The 24,172-nt window shown below is 35.2% G+C and overlaps 2 protein-coding genes across 2 annotated transcripts; both read right to left on the bottom strand.

Annotated features, from left to right (window-relative positions):
* Positions 1-6,003: 6,003 nt before the first annotated feature.
* LOC115921493 lies at positions 6,004-10,223 on the bottom strand. The gene is made up of 4 exons (XM_030978989.1): positions 10,059-10,223; positions 9,095-9,385; positions 8,011-8,271; positions 6,004-7,422 (listed from the first exon to the last, which is right to left on the bottom strand). The coding sequence occupies exons 1-4, from the start codon at positions 10,144-10,146 to the stop codon at positions 7,103-7,105; spliced, it is 960 nt and encodes a 319-aa protein (XP_030834849.1). The 5' UTR covers positions 10,147-10,223; the 3' UTR covers positions 6,004-7,102.
* A 676-nt stretch (positions 10,224-10,899) lies between these two features.
* LOC105445461 lies at positions 10,900-17,689 on the bottom strand. Its single transcript, XM_030978739.1, has 9 exons — positions 17,520-17,689; positions 16,906-17,142; positions 15,180-15,392; positions 14,506-14,775; positions 14,139-14,216; positions 13,406-13,642; positions 12,795-12,914; positions 11,693-11,791; positions 10,900-11,033 (listed from the first exon to the last, which is right to left on the bottom strand). Exons 1-9 carry the CDS (start codon positions 17,635-17,637, stop codon positions 10,900-10,902), a joined length of 1,506 nt encoding a protein of 501 aa, XP_030834599.1. The 5' UTR covers positions 17,638-17,689.
* Positions 17,690-24,172: the final 6,483 nt, after the last annotated feature.

The following is a 24,172-nucleotide window of genomic DNA, read 5'->3' as shown; positions in this document are numbered from 1 at the left end:
CCCTTTTATTTTGTAAGAAGTGCTCCTTTTACATAGGAAAGGTGCCCCTTTTACTTTGACAAGTGCCCCTATTACTTAGTAAAAGTGCCCCTTCCCCCTTTTCACCTCTGACGAGTGCCCTTTTTATTTTTTACACGCGCCCCTTTTCCTTCGACATGTTCCCATTTTCCTTTACAATAAATGTCCATTTTCCATTCTCATTAATCTTGAAATTATCTTGAATAAGTTTTTAATCTCTTTTCAGGTACGAGAAGTGCCCCTTTTCACTTTTAATAAGTGCCCCCCTTCACCTCTGATGATTGCCCTATTCAAAACTGAGAGGTGTTCCTTTTACTTTGACAACTTCTCCTTTTTTCCTTTGTTAGAAGTGCCACTTCTCCTTTTAATAACTACCCCTTTTTAAAACTCGGATGAGCACACCTTTCATTTTAACATGTGCCCCTCTTATTTCTAATAAGTGCTCCTTTTCCTTATGATAAGTGCTCCCATTTAAAAGAAAGAGCTCCTTCCCCTTCTCATAACTGCCCCTTTTAAAAATCTGAACGGTGCCCCCTTTTCATTCAACAAATGCACATTTTCCTTGATTATAAGTGCCCCTTTTCATATCTGGTTAGTGCCCCTTTTGAACTCTGATAATTCCCCTTTTAATAATGATACGTGCCCCTTTTACTTTCTAATAAGGGACCTATCCCCTTTTTACCTCTTATAAATGCCCCTATCAAAATCTGATGGGTGCCCCTTTTCCGTCAACAAATGCCTATTTCCCATTTTCGTAAACGCCTCTTTTTCATCACTGGTGAGTGCCTCTTTTCAGGTGAAAAAAAATGCCTCATTTTCACCTCTTATAATTATCCTTTGTACTTTGACACGTGCTCCGTTTATTTTCTAATAAGTGTCTTATCCCTTTCGATAATTGTCCCCTTTTCATGTAATTATTAAACGTGCCCTTTTTTTAAAGCGACTAAGAGCAATTTCCCCCAAAGTTCGCTCGCTGCACTCGCTCGCATTTAAAGATGATATAATTATGTTACTTATCAAAGGTCTTTCCAGTCTTCCGTTATATGAATGTGCTTATAACCCCATCACGATTGGCTTGTGTCCTCTTTATAAGATGTAATTTTTCGCACTGCGACCTCACATATCTTTAAAATTGTTCTCGCTCGCTTCGCTCGCTCGTAAATGCATATTCAGACATCACGACCAACTGTAAAGTATGATGCTTAAGCGATATATATGTATGAAGAGAAACAAATGTTGACATCATCCCTGATAATGTAATCACAATGTAGGGGTATATACCAATGTCTAACAAATTGTATATTTTCGCTTCGGTGCCCCTTTTTTTCCAGAAAGTGCCCTTTTTTGTTGGTGCCTCCCCCCCCCCCCCCCCCCAACTTTGGAAGTCGCTCGGCCGCCCCTGGCTATTGCCCGATGCGTGCCGAGGGTAATAGCACGATGTAACCTCCCCGAGCATTTTCTCCCTAATTCCTGTTAAATTTCAAAGCTGTTGAGTGTCATAACATCTATAAATACCTTGTGTGAAGAACTAAAGGATCATCCAAATCAAGCGGACAAAAATGCACACCATGCTAAATTGTATGCTTTAAAATGAATTCGAATGCACAAACGGTAGTCTTATGCAATCACATGATTATGATAAATTGAATGGACGATATAAGAAATGGGCTAAATCAAAGAACATATTGTAACAACAATTCATACAACGTTATTTATGTATTTGAATATGTTTTGTTGTAGTGTTTGTCGTAGTTTTAGTTTATATTGTTAAGAATATTTTCTGTCTTCAAACTTTAGCTTAACAATTTAATGTATTAATTCAAAATATATAATTAAGATCATTTTAAAACAAGATGATAGCTATTTCTACACATTCATATTAGCGTCCATTTAGTTCTTTTAAGTTTTGCTCTGCATTTTGACATTTTTTTACTCAGATGTCGCCGTTGTTTACGTTCTTTAAACCGAAATTATATGTCATGTTAATATTCTTGACTTATTGTGTCAATATACATACAATGAAGAGTCCGGCTGGAGACAATACTAATCTATGAAACAGCATTTTGTCTGTTTGGAAAACTATTATTTACATGTATCGAATGGCAAACATGCTGTGACACTTCAAACACAGACAAGAGCAGCACGACGTACATGAACAATTACTTAACTCTTATCGTGCCACAGGGCTAATCCCCATTGTGCCAGGTTGTTTTGGAGATAATCTGATTAACGCGATGGTTCTATGAATGGCGAGTGCAAAACACACAGCACAGCCCAATGAGCATGAACAATAACTGCTACTACGTAAGTGTGCACGCACGCACATGGCACTCAATAGGTAGCGTGCATGCAGCCTCGTGGCATGCTATGAGTTAATGACTTTCAGTTTTCCTTACAATAGAAGTTGACTCCCTAAATAGTTTACACTATTGGCATGATATCAATGTTTCAGCTGTAAACAAATAATTTATCCACAAATTTGAAGAAAAAGAATGATTTATCAGTTTTATAAGTATTGTGGTACCTGGCGTCTTACAAAGACGGGTTTTTATAAGGCATTTAGACGGAATGAGAATGAACTATGTTTTCCTAATTTACGTCGCCAAATGTGATGGTGAGAAAAAGAAAGATCTTAGTTTTAGTGAAAGGCATTTTGCAGTATCAAACTCTACCGATATAATCACTGCTCATTCGTTTGAAGAGTTACTGTCAATGTTATAGATTTTCTTTACCTAAACTGAGAGAATATGTGTACATTGTTTTGTCACGTGATGGTTGTCGAAAATGTTGCATTTTTAATCTGTGTAAAGGTTTCATATTCGCGACTCGTTGTATTATACGGCTTTGAATAAAAATATTGCATTACAAAAATATAATGTAGGTCATTTTACTTTTTTGTTATCAATTTATTTTTACTGTTTTTTAAACATTTTTTTGTTCATACCTTTTTCCCTCCACAAGGAGTTTATTGATTATCACTTTCAAAAAATAAGCAAACATATATTCAAGGTAATTTACATTTATATCATAAATAAAATTGACTACTCAAAATACAAATATTTGTTAAACTGTCGAATTCAAGTTCAGTTTATTTTACAACCAATACAAATTTTACAACAATATACCAATGAAACAGAGCCATTTGGAGACAGCATGCTGAGGCCTTCATCATGCAGTGGATCGATAATGGCTGAAAAAGTAAAAAGTAACAATGAAATACAATAATATATAAGGCAATATATGTATACACCATGTGATAATATAAGAACAATTCCAACACGAACAGTACCACTAAATATATATATATATATATATATATATGTTTGTAATTAATGGGTAGATTACATATGTGATGGACCAGAAAAAGCCATTGACCTATCTAGGCCAGTCCTTTTTTTTTTATACAAACCCATTAGTATAATCTAATATACAGCAAATATTGACAATAAAAACATTACATTAGCTGGGACAAACATACATATGTACATAGGACAAGCAGCATTGAAGGTACTATGCCCCTTTTGCAGGCCAAAAAAAAAGAAAAACTTAAATTCTAACTGCATTTGAAAGATAATACTAATTTAGAACTTCCCTAAAAAAGGTGGGGCTTGAAAATGTCTTCATGTGGGAGAATAACGACTATTAGTTGTCAAATTGACTTAAGGGCCATAGAGCCCAAAAGTAATAGTCTTGATTTTCAGACAATTGTACCGAATGGTCATACGTTTTATGCTGCGCAACGATTCAATCAGTTTAATCTTGGCCATCACAAGAAATGTGTTATTGATGTAGACACAATTTCATGTACCCTTTACAACTCTTTTCATGTATGTTATTACCAAAGAAGAAAAAACCAGTCAGTCACTCAATAGTATCTGACAGTGAAGTCTAGCAAGTAAACGTGTTTCCTTGCATAATTTGAATATGAGGACACTGCTAACGTTTAAATTTCACAAATAGGACATACATGACATATTCTTAATTCCGGCAAAGTTCTACAGGATTTGAGGTTGGCTGCAAAAGGGACATAGTACTTTTAAATAAAGTTTTACAAACATATTATAACTCGATATTTGTTTTTATTTAAGTTGACGCTTAAAAGTAGATAATGTTAGACATCCCTTGATATAATCTCGTTGTTCAACTTAACGGATCCCTTATATCTAATAATAGTTCTTGACAAATTATAGCGAAATTAGGGAATATAGAGTTTGTTTGAATTTCTAGTACTATATTGATTTATATCTGTTTTTTAAAATAAAATAATCATTCCAACAATCAGGCAAAGTAGTTATATTGTAGTTATATTGTACATGTAAAAGAACATTAAAGCTCCAATACGTATATACTTTAGATTATAACGTTTTACAAAATTCAAGTTAAACAATAATGTACCTGTATGAGCTCTATAATATGAGTTTGTTATAACCCTGACGGTTCTTTTTTTGGCAATAGAAATAACTTTTGAAGCAAATACGAGGCACAATTGCCCCATACAATTATACAATAATTGAAATCATAGCGTCAAACAAATTTACAAGTATGCACAATGGTCAAATAAATTTAAGTCTGTTTAAAACCTTTGTTAGAAATATAATTGATGTTGTCCTTTCAAGTTAAGTTTTCATCAATAATGAAACCTCAAAAGGTTACTTGGTGTACTTGCCTAATTTAGGCCTATATACTATTTATGCAAATCTTAATAGCAACTTCATTTACATATTCATTTCTCGTTTTGAAAATTACTTAGTTTGTTTTTTTCTAAATAAATCAATAATTTATTGCCAAGGAACCACTTATGTATTTTGAGCAATGAGGGAAATGAAATAAAGTATTTACTTTTACGGGGTCTTTACCAGATATAAACAAAGTGGTGTCATCAGCAAATGAAATATAAGATAAAATGTAACTTAATAGTAATAATAATATCTAAGATTTATAAAGCGCTGGTATACAGAAACAGTTTATTAACGCTTTACAAAACAAATTAAATTGAAATTACGGTTAAACTGAATATGTAATTAGGATAAAAAAAGAAACGCGAAATGAACATTCCGCTTAATTGTACGAATTACTTAACTAACAATGTATAACAATAACATGATAATGAAAAATGAAAATGAAAATACTGTAATGAAGTAACATTAATGAAACTGCAATACTTATGTACATTGTATAATGAATAAATTACAAGGAGACAGGACATTTGGTTATAAAGACGGTATGATGATGGGGAATCACTTCGTGTTGAATAGATAGGTCTTACGTCTACGTTTAAAAGCGTCAATAGTTGGGGATTCACGGACATAGACGGGGAGATTATTATTAGAAGTTGCTGGACTTAAAAAATTGAGCTCAGTCAGGACTGCTGAGTGATCGGAAGGAAGTCCTGATACGATGTCCATGGCCACAATAGGATGATCAACCTCTCTGGAAATCAAGAGATCTAAGGAATGACCGGCTTGATGAGTTGCTCCTTTTACATGCTGCCGAAGAGCAAACGTGTCTAAGATATCAAAGAACTTCCTAGCATCTCTGTCAGTTTCGTCGTCAACATGGATGTGAAATCTCCCATTGAGCACAAGGTGATGCTGATCAACGGTTACGAATTCTAACAGTGTCAGAAAATCTGCCACAAAGCTGTCATACATCAGTTTGTTTGTAGACGAGGGGGGGGGGCGGCCTATACATTGCAAATGTCTTAAAAACCACAGAAGGAGAGGCGGGGACCAGAACGTCGATGTGCTCAAAAGATAATAATAATAGCCTAATAGTCCACTCCAAATTTTATTAAACCGAAACGGAAATTCTTTTTGCCCAATTGATCGTGAGCCCGGCAGCCACTGAGCAGCGCCAGATCGACGTTGCTCTATCCCCTTATTGTTGAACGCCAAACAAGGTAGCAACAACTCTCATCTTTTAACGTCTTTTGGTATGACGCGGCCGGGGTTCGAACCCACGACCTCCCGGTTGTGAGGCGGACGCTCTACTGACTGAGCCAACACTCCGGTTGATGAGAATGAGAATTGTTTAGAGCAGTCTCTAGAAATGTTCAAAGAAGAGCGATATATAATGCATATACCACCACCCCGACTCTGGCGGTGTTCATGTACCACATGTTATTTAGTACAAAATATTATGATCAACATAATCAAAAGCTTTTGATAAGTCTAAAAATACACCAATTAAAAATTCATTAAGTTCATAAGCGTTCTCTAGTTTACTAATGAAATAAAGAAGACCATGGTAAGTACTATAACCTTTTCTAAAAGTCAATTGATCACATAAAATATGATCAAATATTTTACTAAACGAGATAACACGCTTAAAAACTGGAATTACCTTCAACATTTTCGTAGCATCGGGAAAAATACCTTGTTCTAAATCATTTAAAAAATGATTTATTGCCACTTTTAAAAACGGAAATTACATTTGCAATTTCAATAGTATCAGGGAAATCACCTTGTGTAATGGACAAATTTAAATACCAGGACTTTGATTTCATTACAATTTAAAACCACATCAATGATATCTGTGTCAGTAACAGGCCGTAAAAAAAGATTGAATTCTAAAAGTTACCCTTCAAGTGCTCGTCATATTTCGTTGAACCAATTTCGCAGGTGATCAAATTATCAGAAGTGTGCTATCGTTTTTGCCCGATTGTAGGCCTACACGAATAAGAGTTTAATACAATTAAAATTCTTCGTTTATCAATAATCTGTTCACCATCAACTTCAATATAATTGACCCCATGCTTTAATGCTTTCTGTACGTATTAATAATCTTGTTTGAATAACAAGAACCTCCATCACTTTAGTAAGCATATCCCTCGTGTAACACTGAAGATGCTTAGGTTATTTGTGTCATCTTTTCCACATTTCATAAGGCAGTGAATTTTTTGGACCAACATCTGGTAATATGATTTAATGACAACAATACTTAATTGGTCGATGCAATTGAAGCATTATCCATGGAGTTAAATCAAATATGTTATCATAGGCAAAATTGGCTATCAAATACGAAAGGTGTATCTACACACACCAAGCTTGAATATGGTCTTTACTTCCTAAAAAGACAATGGGAGTTATTCGGACAGTATCCCGTTTTCTAAATGCATGATCTCTTCCGCGAGTTCATGACACCCAAGATAAAACATATTGTTGTTTATCTTTTTGCGGTGTTTTAGTTTGAGCTGTGTTACTGCTAGCTTCGACTTCCAGGAAGATGGATCAAAGTCGTTGATCCACTTGTTGATCCCCTTGATCACGGAAATGATATTTTCTTCCAGGCTCTTTCCTCTTTTCAGATCTAGTAATTTGCAGAGATTGTTGATCTTGTCAGCTTCCAATCTTCTGCAGATGTTTCTGAGGACATTTTCGTCAGCTTGCATCTTTCCTTTTCTCCCTATGATGGGATATTAATATAATATTATTAAAGATGCCACTGTCTTCCTACCGTTTAATTACTAAGATTATTTATGTTTTAGGTATATGAACAGAAGTTTGAAACGTCAAACTTGGAATTGCATAACTGCCACGTGAGAGATTAAAATCGTAGATTCCCTTTTAATAGTTGAGTTGAGAATTTAAAAACAAAAATTAAATGATTTATAACTACGATAACACATGAAAATGGCTTCAGTTCACATTCTAGGCATCAACTTACATTTGGTGAAAAGAGTTGTAGACGATATATTTGTACAAAAAACCTCGTACTTAGCAGCTTAGCTATCCGCAGTAGCGAAGTTATGAATAAGAAATATCTAGACTGGACATGAAGTGCTCATTTCCATGAAAATAATTTCAAAAGAATCCCTCTAAGTTCGATTTTTTTTCGATGTGTGTTGTGCAAGCAAATTTAGACAAATAGAAATTAAAACAAATGAAAATTGATGCAAAGATTATTAGTAAACTTGGTCTGGTAATAATGATTGTAAAAAATAATGACATGCTTTTTACTGCCTACGATAATGCATATCAAGGCGTTCTATACCTGCTAAAATCTGATCAGCAACGTCCTGTCTCCCTGCAGCCCGAAGGCAAGTTCCTATCTCACGTCGGTAGTGGTATGGTACGGGCCGAATCTGATGTGTCCATCGCCTTACAACCTCGACGAGATTAACCTGCCCCTCGGTCCCGAGGCATGCTGCTTGATCATCTTCACCCAGTTCAAGACGTGTACAGATTTGCAACCTCTCGGCATTCCATAGGACAGAAACTGTAGAGTTCAACTCACTCTGGCTCGGCTCATAATCTGAATATGCGTGGAAATTCAGGGACAGAATTGTAACGATGATCATATTATTAATACAAATGATTATCATAATCATAATAATATTGACATACATATAATAATACAATGATAACAATTAAAGATACAAATGATGATAACAGAAGTTTCCTATAAATTCAAACATTTCCAAAAACCCGAATCTGCTTTTCATTGTATTGTAATATTGTGATCATTGTATTATACGAAATGATTTATATCGCCAACACACACACATACACATACACACACATATATATATATATATATATATATATATATATAAATACATCGTACTACAGAGAGATATTGATGTATCTAAATATACACACGATACAATGGCACCCGTTTATGGTAAAGATATTACAGTTGCTACCATTCCCTCACTATGAAAACAGATGTATCGAAAATAATAATTGAAATGTATAACAAAAAGTGTACAGCAGAAAGCACTAGACATTACTTTAATGAGGGTATAATGGATTGCAGAGGATTGGTCCCCTCTTTACGTCATTCGAGCATGGAGTGCCATTTCTTCCTTCAAGGGAATTCTAGCCATGATACAATAGTATAATACTATATTACTATATTATTGGATTTACTGTTAGATATTTAATTATGTTTTGGAAAATCACATGATTGGTTAAACAGAATTCTCAAAAAAACTTCCAAAGCTGTAAAAACATTTCTTAAAAGCAACGATTATTGTGTTGTTAACATCTGAATCGAAGCAATTACACATACTACTACAATGTACATTTATCTATTATTATTCGTATTCATAAACCACTGAAAAATATTGTCTAACCTAAATAGACTGATCGCGCTAAACCCTCGTATCCAATATTTCTCAAAGCAAGGCAGAAATCGCGGCGGCGGTGAGTGTCAGATTTGGGGGTTCTTTTCCAGAGTTGTTGCAGAAGGCCAAATGAACCTCTTTCCAGCTCTGGTGATGAAGCTTTATACTTGGTGATTTGTTTTGGGTTCATCCCGAGGGCGTCGATGAATGGGAGAACATCTCTCATCAGCAAGTTGAAAGCAATTCGAAGTAGCTCAACTTTATACAGGTATTTTGCAGGCGCCACATTGACGATGCATTCTATCAAGATACAAGACAACAATATTTCCAGCCATGTCTACATATGTATTGAGGGTTCTTTCAATAGTTGTTGCAGAAGGTCTAAACTTTCATTTTCAATTTCCTGATATATTTATATAAATACAGATTTTAAAAATATATCCAGACGCACGCAAAGACAATTTACGCACAAACACACTCACACATACACACGCATACGTAATCATCGGTTAAACAGAAAATGCAAACGAAAGGTTAACAAATGTAGTTTTTTTTTTTTTTAATTGATATTATGGAGGTAAGGATTAATGTTAATGTTTGGGAATTGAGGCCATACTAAGTTGATATTTGACGAAATTGCAGAGAATAATTCATATTTCATTGCAATGGTACCTTAAACTTCAATATATTATCGACATGAAATGCATCATCAAAGCGAATTCGATCCATTCAATGAAAAATAAGGAACGTATTTAATGAGGCCTGCAATCATGGGAGAATGAGACAATAATGAATGACTGACACACCGAGAACGAGAGTATTCAGGATTATGTATTGGCATCTAGCTCGATCCTTGACAGCATTGGTTTGTTTTGGAAAGAAAGACAGATTATATGCATTATAAGAAGCATGAAATGCTTTTTTTTCAAGTTTTGTTTTACTATCTGAATACTAGTGTTTTAAGGTAAAATACCTTTTAATCCAAGTGTTTCCAGAGACTTTCGCAGTTCACTGTGGCATGTTTCCTTCTTTCGATAAAAACTTTTCCATCTTTTCAACATGAACGAGACCGAACGTGGTGTATTTGATGGCGAATCACCAACTATTTGCTTTAAGTTTTCTTCGTTTTCATCATTACCATGGATCTCTTCTGAAAAAATAACACATGTTTATCATAGTTAAACGACAATTTTGTTGGGGATAGTATTTTTTAACTCCTATTTCTGTATAGTTTTGTTCTCACCGTTCTTCTTGATGGCGATTATATTTTCTTTAATTACGTTGTAGATCTCTATTTGTAATATAGATATTTCTGTACATCAAAATATTATTTGAAAGTCAATATACTGAGGTATATCGTTTTACTGAAGTGTTTCCAAAACGGAAATAAATGAAGAAATCAACTTTATAAAACCTGAAGTGAACAATAAACATCGATTGCTTAAAATGTAAAAGGAAATTTAATCTTAGTACCTCATTGGGCCAACTTAAAGGGAGAAGTAAGAAAAGCTGATTAGAGCACCAAATCGAAAACAAATTAGTAAGAACGTTATGAAAGCATTTGTAATTAATATTCTTTGTACTTTACACATTGGTTGAATCAGTATTATCACTGTGATATAGTGCCACATAACTCTCTTATTTGTTATAAACATATAAAGTGACAAGAACGAGTTTTGTTTTCCTTGTGTCACTATTTTGATTTATATTCACGGCTAAAATTACACATATTGTACTTTTCCTAAAGAGAATTTATGTCAATTTAGAATAAAAAAAACTATATCACACTAAATAACTAAAATAATTATGGCAATTCAAAATTTACCTGATGCTTTTTTCGGATGTGATACTTCATTTGATGCAGCAAGATGCGTGTTATTGCCTTCAACATCTGTTTTACTGGAATGTTCATTACTGTCGGCATGACAAGTCCCATCCACTGTGGTAACTAAAAAAAAAAATAATAAAAAAAGAGGAAAGTTTGGTTATCCAGATTTGTATGTTTACAAAACGTGATGCCTATAGAATAATATATATAGATTAATTACTTCATACAAATTGAACTGGAATAACATGTATATGTACAAAATTAGTATAAACGTATACCAAAAGAAAACGATTTGAAAAAAGGGCATTGATAACAATTTTAATAGAATGAAGGATGTCACTGACGTATCACCTTGAATACCATATACATGTCTGTTGATCTTAGCTGATTTATTTCGTTCTACTATCAGCAGATATAACGCCCGCCCCCTGCCCCACAAACCCAGCTTTGAAATTCAACATGATTAACAGATCACTAACATGTATATTTCATGTTTTGATGTCGATCTGCTAAATATGAGCTCCTTCAAAAACTTGTCGAAATATTTTTAACAATTCTGAATGCTTTTTCTTTGGCGCGTTCAACATTCACCACATTTTTATCATCGTTATTATCATTTAAAAAAAACAGAAGTAATTACTTTAAGTTGAACAAAAAGTGGTCTATTTTTACACTACTAATAAAGTTGCCCAATGAGGAAATTATGATGTATTGTGGGATGTTTCAGTGTTTTGGGGCTATTCGTAATTTGTCCATGATAGAAGTAAATGAATGATTACCTTGTTTATCCTCGGGAGCTTCGAGCTTTTGGCTTGCCTTCTTATCCCCATTGTCGTTTCCACTTCCGGTAGATGTTTTGTGAGGAGTTCCGCTGTACGCTGTAGAGATATGATTACCCTATATGATACTTTTAATAAGTTCGTATTTAAAGTTGTTTTCGTCAAATCCGTGTAACACTTCATAAATAAGGGCGGTCTTTAAAACTTCAGTCTAGTTAATTTTGAAAATTATGAATATCATATCCGTATGAAATTTCATGTATATCGTCCTTGTTTTCACAAAGTGACGGTAGTGAGGAAAATCGTCATGCAAAGTGAATGTAATTTTTTTTTTTACTACCGTCACTTCGTGAAAACAGCGACGATATCTTCGAGGCTTACTCAAGTGTTGTGTAGTAGTCTAATCGGAAAAGCAATTAACACTTAATGACCCTAATTTACAAAGGAGGTTTAAACTTAACCGTTGGTTTAAATCGTCATTTACATAACCGATAGTCTAAAAATTAACGCAAAATAAGCGATACGCGATCCAATATTAGATGGGTGCAAGGTAAGGTACGCTTATTTCTTGTAATTTTTAAACCATGGGTTATGTAAATATGGGTTTAATGTGGGTTAAGTTAATCTTCTTTTGTAAATTCGAACCAATAACACAACATCGAATGTGCACGGTTGTTTTTTTTGCAGGATAATTTTAAAGATCACTGCAGTGTAAAGGTTTGCAATGCAATATGTTTTGGGTTACCCCTTAAAATGCACTATTGTGACTAAACTATAATTCATGTCCAATTTAATTTATGTCATCAACAAACACTGTCAAATGTGGATTAATGTGGCAAAGGACTTTAGCGCCGGGCTGGGCTTTGGACCTTTAGCCCTTGGATTAAGAGTCAAGTCAACGAACTACTGACTTGGCCAGATATCTCAAAGTATATATGTACATACATACTGAAATTATTTGATACAATTATCGGCTAAACAAAACCAAGAAACCAACAAGATACATACAGCCTACTTATTAACCATACTGCTCAATGTCTCTTCTGTGGTGGTAGTGTGTGTGTGTGTGTGTGTGTGTGTATGTGGGGGTATTTATTCTTGCCTTTATCGGTGTTTGCTTCAATCCGTGTTGCATGTTGATGGTGACTTGGCTGCAATTTCGTGTTTGCTGCATTGATGAATTCGGCTGCTATTTCCAAATCTTCATCCGTTACCTCAAACCCTACAGAGAATTTTTTCAAAAATTGTTCATTTCAAAGAAACAATATATCGTAATTTGTTTAGATCCACTTTTTTAGTGAAAATCTTAACTTTATTAGCAATCTTTTACCTTTGTCTATTCAGACCTTCTACATCTACCATAGATCATTAAATCATGCATACAATCTTTCCAACCAAAGCGGCGACATGGTAACTGTTTAACAATGGAAATAATAAGAAGGAAAACAAAATGATAAAGTGCAACAATCACCAAGACAAATTGACCCTTGATGTATGGGGTTCCTTTTCCCTCTATGAACTGTATTCAAAGGATGTTCATATTCAGTACCATCAAAACACACAATCACACCCACACACTCAAATCTGCATAATCATTACATTGAATGAGTAAAGAATAGTTTATCGTTTGGGGTGTACAATAGGAACATTTGTTTTAAAAGTTGTTCGTCAATTCCAAAATAAATCATGTAAGAGAACACATGTTTATCTTACCGCGACAATTAGCCTTTGTTAAGGTTAGTTGGAAGCGTGTAGCAAGCTTTTCCAGTGGCTCGTATGAAGTGTTTGTTGCCGAGATCATGTTTTCCCAATCTTGTGGTTCAAGATGTTTTTCGTCTTTTCCGTCTACGTTTAAGGAGATCAGCATTGGTTTGCAGAAATATGCCCTTCTCTCTTTCGGAAGGAATGACACAATTTCTCTTATGTCATCAATGTAGGCACTCTCATGACCTGAAGAAAAACACAGATTAGACGAATGTATCGTGTGCTATGGAAGAGGTCAATCGTTCTTCTTGCCACGACCGCCCCCCCCCCCCCCCCGACTTCAAAAGTTCAACCAGCTCTCCGGGATCCCATACTCACAAGCTTGTACGACACGTGCTATTGAGACACAGAGTGCTCCATGGTAATTTCCTACACTAACCACTTAACGTTAACCCTAGCCCTAACACTTTACATAACTGAATACCAAATCCAAACCTACCCTAAAATCTACTTCAACTATAAAGCTCACGGTGTACTTGACAAAATGAAGCCTTGAGCAAAATGTGCCGGAACTTAGCTCTCTCCCCATACATTTCAATTTTTGTCAGTTTGGCCTATTTTTTCAAAATTCGGAAAGATACCGAGATAGCCTCATTCTTTGACCAGGATGAAACACTTTAAGGGACCTTCATCCATCAATTTCCGAGGTATGAGTACAGATAAATACTACCCTACAACTTACTGAACTGATGGGGATAAGGGTGTAATCCTCCAGGGTCTTTTCCGATTGAACGGTTATGGTCGTTTACTCCAAAACAATCTGTACGATGAGGCAAAATAATGGAATTAAAATGCAAATAATTAATATTCATCTCTGTTTCCAAAGAGGTATGAAATCACATTCATTATGATGATTACATGGATAAACGAATGACTCATTTCGAGACACATACTGTAAAGATAATTGACCATCTACGCTTTATCTACAAATGATCGCTAGTATTAATACCGTATTAATCTTTCCAAAACTTGTATGTCTCCAATTTATTCTAATGGACTTCTATAACAAATATTTTTTTTAAATCGTGTCAAGGTAAAACGCTTCTCACTAATCAAATCATGACGACCAATCTCGATAACTGCTTGAGTGAGTCTACATCTCTTGTCATAGTGGCTGCATTGTTGGCGATCGATCCAGTCACGAATCATTGACTGGGTGTCAAACAACGATTCCGTGTTTTCATTTATGGTTGCGGAAATCTTCTGATCATCGGAGACTCCTGCAGCCTTTGCCAATCGTCTGCAATGTCTACCAGTCAGACTATGGACACACGCCTCCACTTCCTGTGTAGATATAGGCTTCTTGAGATGATCAGGAACTGGTTGAGAGAATAATAAAAATGAAAGCGATATATGATAACTCTCACTTTATAGTGAACACCTTAATCTTTTATAATTCTGAACTTTGTTTGCCTTCAAAGTTCGTCTCGGAGTTCGTGGTGCGAAAATTAGACCCGTTTAGATTATGAGGAGAATCAGGGATAGTCTCTACCTTTGTTACAACGGACGCTTGCGGAATTCCTGAACAGGATCAAACGAGACCCAATCTTCTCTATGTATTAATGGATTTAAAAAAATACTTCAGGTGTTAAGGCAAACATTACACATAGTTTCTACAGTCAAATATACGTGTTTACCTGTAAAGCATTCTCTATCCAAGGGATGCATCCTGCTGTCTCAAGAGCTAGGCTAAGCAGGACGAAAGGATTTTGCTGAAATGGACCAGCGCTCCATTTCCTCAGTACCTGTGTTGCTTCTCTGATTGATTCTTTGGTCACTACTTGACTGAATTGCAGTGTCTTGTTTGCGGCATGATTCTTTCGGCCAGGAATCAATTCGCTAAGGAGGTCTTCTACCTTCCTGGGATTTTGAATATGCCACAGGATGTGACTCAGTGTGTCATCAGGCACATTGGCATCCCTCTTCTCGCGAAGGCCTTGAAGAAAAACACACTTGTAATTCAGTGATAGTCCTATTCACAATTTCTTATTTAAATAGTTATCACAAGATCACTATCACATGTATAACAATGTGATATAGTATTACAAGCAGAAACGGGATTGGAAGGGGATAAGAAGGACATTTGTCTTTCTATTTAAATCAGTCGTCTGAGGAAAATTGTGTTAAATATGACCCAAGAATTTGTACATGACAAATACATTATAATAGATTGGAATATCGATGATAGCGTGGCATATATGCGCATTTATTTCCTTTGCACACCGTTAAAAATGAAACTTACAAGAATGATTTTTTTTATATTTTGTATTTAATATTTAAATATAGATACGAGGGGTATTGATATTTACATGTACAATGCTCAGCAAAACAATTACGTTGTGAAAATCTAAGTTTTTTTTTTTTTTTTTTTGGGGGGGGGAAGTATGTCTGTTTCGGATTTTTATGTTTACTGTTATCTATAATTTTCCCCACAAACAATTAATTTTTTTCACAATGCCAAATCTGAGATGCATGGGCATACGTGTTATCAGCGTGTGTGATATGGTGACATAATAATAATAATTATAATAGTAATAATAATAAAAATAATTATTAATTTAGAGAGGGCAGAAATTATCCAACTTTAAGTATGTATTCTACTGTGCTACACGAGCGCCTGATATGCTTAATTGCACAGTTAATTGAAAAGATGTGTTTTCAATTTTGATTTGAAGGTATTTAGAGATGGGGATTTCCTGACTTCAAATGGTAAGTTATTCCAGAGTTGCCTCAAATAAGTAAACATCTTTGAGTGACCGTTTTTACCATACTCATTTTCCCATTATATCGTAATGTTATAAACACCGTTGGGAAAACGGCTTTTGACATTTCGAATTCCTGTCATAAATATCTTTATAATCAAAAGGGCGTTCGGCTCGTAAACGTCATGGGATTCCTGACTGACTTAAATGTTTATACTTGTGATTGCAGCATGAGCTTAATAAATGGTTTTGTTTAGAATCTGAGACAAAGGTACCCAATCCCTTTTAGAGGGATCCGGTAACTTTGTCTTAGATCATTAAGAAATAATCTTTGATTTAGCTCATGCTGCAATGATAATTATAAACCTTTAGGTCAGTCAGGAAGTCCATGACTTTTACAAACCGATCGCCTGTCTGATTATCAAGATATTAATGATTGGAATTACAAATCTTGAAAACCGTTCGCCGAACGGTTTTCATAACACTACAGTCTGTTGGGGAAATGAGTATGGTAAAACCGGTCACTCAATTTTGTTTTACTTTTTTGAGGCACTTCTTGATCATTTTGAAGCGCGATTTCTGTAGGGCTTCAATATTACACCATATCACAAACACTTGTAACATGTAGGACCGTGTATCTCAGATTTAACATTGTTAAACGATCCCTTTAATCTTTTTTTTCGAATGTTATTCTGTTGAATCGCTCAGTTACGATAAAGTATATATTTATACAGAGGACATCCTTACCATAAATGTGCTCCCATACGTCTGTCAAATTGGCTGCGCATAATTCATCTCTCAGAAGGTTCATCTGGTCGTCATGTTCCTTGTTCCTCCATTCACAAAGGCCTTTATAAATCCCATATTCGGTAGGGTTCACATCGTTGATACCCATGGTGTTAAGTAACCTTTGCAGCTTTATTATGTTGTCCTGTGAACCGTCGTAAGCCACTGACCAGAGCTCAAAAAAGGATACTCTCATCCCTGCAACACAGTAAAATATATGTTATATTTTATTTAATTACATTAAGATAGGAAATGGCTCTACCAACAATATCCATGACCGAAAGAAATACACAAGCTTTGAAAGAATGTCTAAAATAGATTATTTATTATTTTAACTTTCCCCGCTTCTCTAGTTAAACCCCTGTCAGCGAATGTTTTTTTTTCCATGGGTAATGGGGTAATTAAAAGTAAAATAAAAAATAAAATAATTATAACAGGCACTACGAGCAAAGGGATTCAGACACATATACAAGGGCACAGTATGTATTAGAGTCCCTATGAACGTTATCCAAAGAAATTAATCACATGAAATATATATATATAGGGTTTAAGGCTATATTGGGTAATGATTCTACCTGTAAAGAAAGTTCTATCGACTGGACGGCATTCTGCTTCCTCCAACGCAATGCTTAATAAGACCACCTGGTTCTCATTGTCTGTTGTGGAGCTCCATTCCTTCAGTTCGTTCACCATGTCCTGTTTGCGGATGCTTTTCACACTTCCTGGCGTCTCTGGATTGTGTGTTTCTCGTCCAGGGATCAGCCTGTTGAGGAACCTATTCTTGAGTTGATGATCATCAATGCTCCGCATGATCATTTCACATAGGTACTCAGATACCTTTGAAGACGTGTTTGCTCTTTGTTCTGGTAAAAAGGGAAAGAATGCTATAATAATCGATCATTATGATAAGGATAATAATATCAAGTTCTTGTATAGCGCTCACGTATGTCAGATTCGAGACTCCTAGCGCTCCATATACAGTGCGCCTCATAACTAAATACGTAACTCTAAACACAAATGGTGATTGTGAAAACAGTATGAGTTGAAGAAAAACAATTTCTTTGTTTATTGAAACAGACAGACTATGCTTCCAAGTGAAAATATTGCCTATTCTGAAAGGATAATTACATTTTATAATCGTTTAGTTTCTGCCTTATGTACGCATTGGACAAAACTTATCCCCCATTATAAAAATGTGAGGTGCCCCTTATTTTGATCATTGTGGAAATACCACGGGGCTCTTATCTTCGCTCTCTTAAACAGAAGCAGTTCTTACGAATTCTAAAATCACTGTTCCTGTCTATTATAGACCATGTTGCGTACAATATACCCTTTTCTTTCACCGTCGACATCATCCCTTACTGCATGCGGATAGCTAAAATCTTGTCCTCCTTAGTAAAAGAAACACATGTAAACAATCTTTTGATTCATTAATTCGGTTTTAAAGATAATGTTTACTACATGTCATGCTCGGTTAATGTTTGGTGAAAATCACCTCTTGAAACAATAATGCATACACGCCCATTTCGGCTGCTTTGATTAATAGCCCAGTTCAAAGAAAATCATTAATATTTCATGAATACTGCCATAGGATATTTACCACTCATATCCCAAACTCTCTCAAACTTTGCTTTCTCTAATGAATCCCTAAGTATCATAGTTTGATGTTCCCTGGTAGTATTGTCCTTCCAGCTGCAGAACAATGTGTATGCCCGCTGTTTGCTGAGGTCTCCTTCGACATCGATGCCTAGTTCCTGGAACGTACGACGAATCCCCGCTATATCCAAACATGTACTCTCCGTGTTGTGCAGCATGCACCAGATCTCGTAGAATGACAAAGTACCTGCACGACGAAGATGATAAAGATTTCTTTGTCAACTATCCAATTTATAACAAATATTATTTTAACGACAAAATATATATGTTCCATTCCTCAATATTTCCATAAAAAACATTGCTTTATTTCTTAACAAAGTACATTTCGTATAATTATACATGAATAAGAAACGAAGTGTTGGTTGTCATCTTAAGAGACGTCACATTTTTTATGGCATTCAATAAATTGTTTTGTTACAACGCTTTTCATGTCAAGTATTTTAGCATCATAATATCATACGTTTACACTCGATAAGTTCTTACGTGTAAAGAATGTCCTATCGATTGGACAACATCCTGCGTCTTCCAAAGCAAGGCTTAATAAGACCATCTGGTTCTCACTGTCTGTTGTGGAGCTCCATTCCTTCAGTTCGTTCACCATGTCCTGTTTGCGGATGCTTTTCACACTTCCTGGCGTCTCTGGATTGTGTGTTTCTCGTCCGGGGATCAGCTTGTTCATGAACTTATTCCTTAGTTCTTGATCATCAATGCTCCTTAATATCCTTTTCAGGGTGCCTTCAGATGCTTTTTCAATCACCTTTGACCTTCGTTCTGAAAGGAAATAATTCCGAATTCATGCACGAAACACGAATTAGTAGTGCTTCGATTGTTAAACGATACAATTTCAAATTCCTCTAGGTTCAGTTCACTCCGGATAAACTTGGCCAAAGTAATATATCACATAAAGCAAAAAGATAACATGGAATGTAATGAACTTAAGATATATAATAACCATTGATTACTAGAATGAAATACGAAATCACAAAGTTTATTTTGTTTAACTTTCCTTTACACGGTACTATAGATTGAGTGGACGAGAACGGCGTGAACGTCCACTGATCGTGTGAGTCCTTAACATAGGGGAAACAATCGCCGTGCGCGGGCTCGCTCTCAAAGGGTTAATTGGCAAGCCGTTTTAACATTTATTCATATTTCTGGATTTGGATTCTTGATATCAAAAAATTATTTTTTGTTGTAAAGCAATTGTAATGCTTGATATCAGGAATTGAATTGTTGATATCACGAATTAGGATTAAATGCTATAACGGCTTGCCATAGACAAGCATGATCAGTGGACGTTCATACCGTTCTCGTTCCGTTCTAAAACTCCTTAACGATAAATGAAGAGGACTATGACTGCCAGAAAAATATTGTGTTGTACCTGTTCGTGAAACATACAATTTTAAGAATACTAACCTATTATTTTCCAGGCCTCTTCATATCTGGCTTTATAGAAAGCATCTCTGATGAGCTTTGCCTGATCGCCTAAGGTAGTCCGGTCTTTCCATTTACAGAGAGCGCTGTAAGTCTGCCATTTGGTTGAATTCTCCTTGACATCTTCTACTCCTAGTTCAGTTAGCGCACGGCGTATTCCAACCATATCAATACCATTGGTGTTGTAAAGTAGTACCCAAATTTCGTAAAAGGACACGTTCCCTGTGAGTTTGGCAATAGAGCAAAAACATGCAACGAAATAAATTGAACTTGACAAGTGTTATCTCCCTCTTTCTCTCATTGAAACAATGCAACCATTAAATCAATATCCCTTCCACAACAATTTCCGTACTACCCCATTGCAAAACTCGAATACATATAATGCTACCAAAGAAAGTTCCATCGTAATTGTACAAACATTGAAAGTTGTAACTATAACAAAATGTAAATTATAAGCTTTCTACATTATATGAAATAGGTGTAAATTTGTACAGTACCTTTTTCTGGCTCTTTTTCCAGTATAGGAATCGACTCAGGGTCTGTGTCTGGAGGGTTGACAAATCATGTAATGCAATAATAAATAAACACAACTGGTATTAATACACGATTGGCGCAAATGAAACTAAATATTTGAAATAATACATTTATGAAGTAGCTTGTATAGATAGACATCCAATTTGAGGTCCCGAAACATGAATATTTTGAGGTCCTACCCCCCCCCCCCCCCCCCGAAAACCATTGTCTTACCAAATGTTGTTTTCATTTAGATTAGTGAATGTTTAAGGATAACTGACAAGGTGAGTACAATTTTCCGAAGGGTAAAGAAAATCTCCTTATTCATCATTGTCAAAATATATTTGCTCGTTTTGTATTTATTTATTCCTGTTATAGCAAACTTGTCGGATATATTTGTCAGCCCTACACCTGGTTTAACTTTTCAAAGGGCTAGCCTGAGTACCCTACTCTATTTATAGGTTGAGGAATCGTACAATTGTCTTGTACACTTGGAGTAGCTACCGAGGTGCTATGGATATGATATGAAGGGGTGCTATAGAAGGGTTTTTAGAAAATACAAATTTTCGAGGAAAATTAGGAATAGAAGTATGGTGAATCGGAGGAACGTGACAAAATGGTTAGCCCAAACAAGTTTACTATTTCTCTGGTTAGTTCATGTCCATGATATCGTGACACTACCTCGACCCAACCGCCATTCGGTCACTCTCTTACAGACTATTTTATCCTGTGATGTGTCCAAATAGAACATAGATACACGATTCAAAACGAGAATAGTTATAAAAGTGAGTGTATTTACCCTTGGTCTGCCGATGTTTTTTCCAAAACACGAAAGCAAGAAGAAAGCAAGTCAATAATATCACAATCAGAAATATCATCACAATAGGCACGACTGTAATAGAAACATAATGAAGGTTGTTACTCTCTGACGAAGATGTTCTGCCTTGTTGCATAACAAAAATAGACCACCTGCACAGGACTCGTTGAAATAATTGATAGAAAGAAGATTATACAATTTTTGCAACACATAACAACATGTAGTTGCATATCCTCTAGTGTTCTGAAGTGTTGATATTTGGTATATGTGTTATCTAGTTCTTCCTGTTACAAAAATTGTCAAATAAGTGGCATTGCGGATAAGTACACAACAAAAATATTCAGTAAACACAGTTGACCTACTAAACTACATATAACTAACACTAACAAGAACATTAACACTAACACTACGTGCATGTTCTGTAATATTAAAATGACTTATTCACATAATTTCGACTTAATTACTATTTTCATATTGTCATTACTGTTGAACTAGGTTAAAGATATATGTTTATTTTGTTAACGAGCACTATTTGTTAACTGTTCTGTATAAACGTTATAAAAGGTGTAAATATGTTCATGTTTATTCAGGGTCCCATGGAAGACCACTACTTATTGGTGAATGGGCTACCCTGTCAAAACATTAAAAATAAATAAATGAATAAATAAATGAGCATATTGTACACTTATTCGTATTAAAAATGTCCTGAAAGGACGAAATTTCGGGTGGAGGGTATTACTAGATGGCGATCCCCATTACAAAATATAAAAGTGTCAAAGTTGTGTATAGTTTATTAGAAGACCTGAACATTACACATATGCATTACGATCATTCTTCATCGTATAGTGCTATAATCCGTAGTCGGTCTGCTATATATATTGTGTATAGTTCTTGCTAGTCTGTATTCTACCTCATATCTTTACTCCCAGAGCTCTTCGTTTTCTGTCACCTTCTCTCTCTCCCTCACATTTCCTTTTTTCTACTTCAAACGACTTCTCTCTCTCTCTCTTTCATTTGTTCTTGTTTCTGTTTTTTCCTCATGCTCATACCGCGAGAGAAGGGGTGAAGTTCAGAAAACATTTATTTCATTTGTTTAATGCATTTTGTGCATTGTCGAGATTCAATTTTTAATGCAAGTTTTTTTTTTAATTTACATGTCAGTTTTGTTATTGCTATTATTATTGTTATTAGTATTGTTGTATCTGTTTTTTGGAACAATCGAATGTATATATTGTTTATGTTTATGTTGCTTTTATATGTATGCTACTCGCCAGTGGAGGATGATTTTTTGTATTTGTTTTAATCAGACAATGAATTATCTTGAATCTTGAAACTTAAATATATAATTCAGTTTCATTTAACAATTATCACCTACGTCAATATAATGATGTTTTAGTTACAACTTGCCTATTCAAATTAGTTCTAAACCTACTTAAATATTCTTACCAATATGGGAAACATGTTTTTCACTTTCCACAATATTCGTCGCCACAATATTCGTCGTATACAGCGGTGTTGTTTGGTCTTGAAAGGATGAATTATGTAGAGGTGTCTCGGATGCGTTGGTATCGTTGGAAACAATGGGAGCTACTAAAGCCGTAACAGTTCTTTGGCTTGTTGATCCAGGAATGTCTGAGGCTACACAAACATACTGTGTTTCACTGACTTTAGCTTTGATGGATATTGATTTGCTCTTCGTTCCATCATGATTTACTGCTTCCTCGACATTCAAGATATCAAGTCTGTTCGCGCCGTGTAACATGAAAAGATCTACGTCCGGATAGTAACCATAAACAGAACAGGTGATGTTGATATGGTGTATGGTGTGTATTACACAAGATTGTCTCGAGCTGTTACATCCCTCTATCACCGGGTATGGTTCCTTCGGGGAAGCTGTAGTATCAGAAAAATCAACAGATAATGAAAGCATTAATAGTTAAAGTCACTGAGTAGTCGGCTCTCATGGGAATTCGACACCGTTCGGGTGTTTACCCAATAACAGGTGTTGTCAATCACCAGGGTTAGCCTTGAGTTTTATGACCATTGGACCTTATGTAATGCTTTGATTTGCCCGAAGACTCTCGAGCTCTCCGAGAGATTAGGGGGTAATTCTTGACTGGACTATGGGTTTGCTGTGTGCAAATTTGTACCCCCATTAATGGTATTTCCACCAAGTCTGGTGTCAGCGAATTATGGCCTTCTGCACATGGAAACTGGCGATCCACTCCCTTTAAGCAATACAGTAGGCAGGTAGCCAATAACAAGTTATGTTGTCATATTCGTTTATTTATTTGTATTGTGTTTGGGTGGTAGAGTATGAAGAATGTCGTTGTAAAGTTTTTTTTTTAACGGTAAGCCTGACAATTAGGTTTCTTGTTTCAATTCTTGTTGGTAATGTATTATGATTTGAATAATGTATAAAATATGTTAACCTGTTTGACAAGTGAGATAATACGATACAGTATTTAGAAACATGTTAAACAAATTATTTATACAGAATTATTAATTCTTTAATGTTGGTAAATTTTTGGAGAAAGATGTGTGTATTTTGTTTTGCACAGCGATGTGAATGATGTATTAGATACGTGTGCTTTAGAAGTATTTATTATTATCATTATTATCATCATTATCTTCTTCCTTGTAATACAAGTTCTTTAATTATATTTATGTTCCTACTTATAAGTTGTATTGTTTAGAAGAAAATAAATGTTCATTTGAATTGAATTGAATTGAATTACTATTATTATCATTAGAGGGATACATGCATGTTTGAACGTGGCAACATCATCTCACCAAATACGTTTAGGT

This window comes from Strongylocentrotus purpuratus, unplaced genomic scaffold (assembly GCF_000002235.5).
Source record: "Strongylocentrotus purpuratus isolate Spur 01 unplaced genomic scaffold, Spur_5.0 spur5_scaffold_1, whole genome shotgun sequence".
Taxonomy (NCBI): Eukaryota; Metazoa; Echinodermata; class Echinoidea; order Camarodonta; family Strongylocentrotidae; genus Strongylocentrotus; species Strongylocentrotus purpuratus.
This window is presented reverse-complemented; position numbering and strand designations above follow the sequence as displayed.

Excerpts from the sequence above, each read along its gene's own strand:
- LOC115921493 (XM_030978989.1), bottom strand. The coding sequence starts at position 10,146 with ATGTTGAAAAGATGGAAAAGTTTTTATCGAAAGAAGGAAACATGCCAC. Across the intron at positions 9,386-10,058 it reads GGAAACACTTGGATTAAAAG|AATGCATCGTCAATGTGGCG; the intron begins GTATTTTACCTT and ends GTATCTTGATAG. Across the intron at positions 7,423-8,010 it reads TGCTGATCAGATTTTAGCAG|GGAGAAAAGGAAAGATGCAA; the intron begins GTATAGAACGCC and ends ATCCCATCATAG.
- LOC105445461 (XM_030978739.1), bottom strand. The coding sequence starts at position 17,637 with ATGGTGAACGAACTGAAGGAATGGAGCTCCACAACAGACAATGAGAAC. Across the intron at positions 17,143-17,519 it reads CGATAGAACTTTCTTTACAG|GGATGAGAGTATCCTTTTTT; the intron begins GTAGAATCATTA and ends ACTGTGTTGCAG. Across the intron at positions 12,915-13,405 it reads AACAAAGGCTAATTGTCGCG|GGTTTGAGGTAACGGATGAA; the intron begins GTAAGATAAACA and ends AATTCTCTGTAG.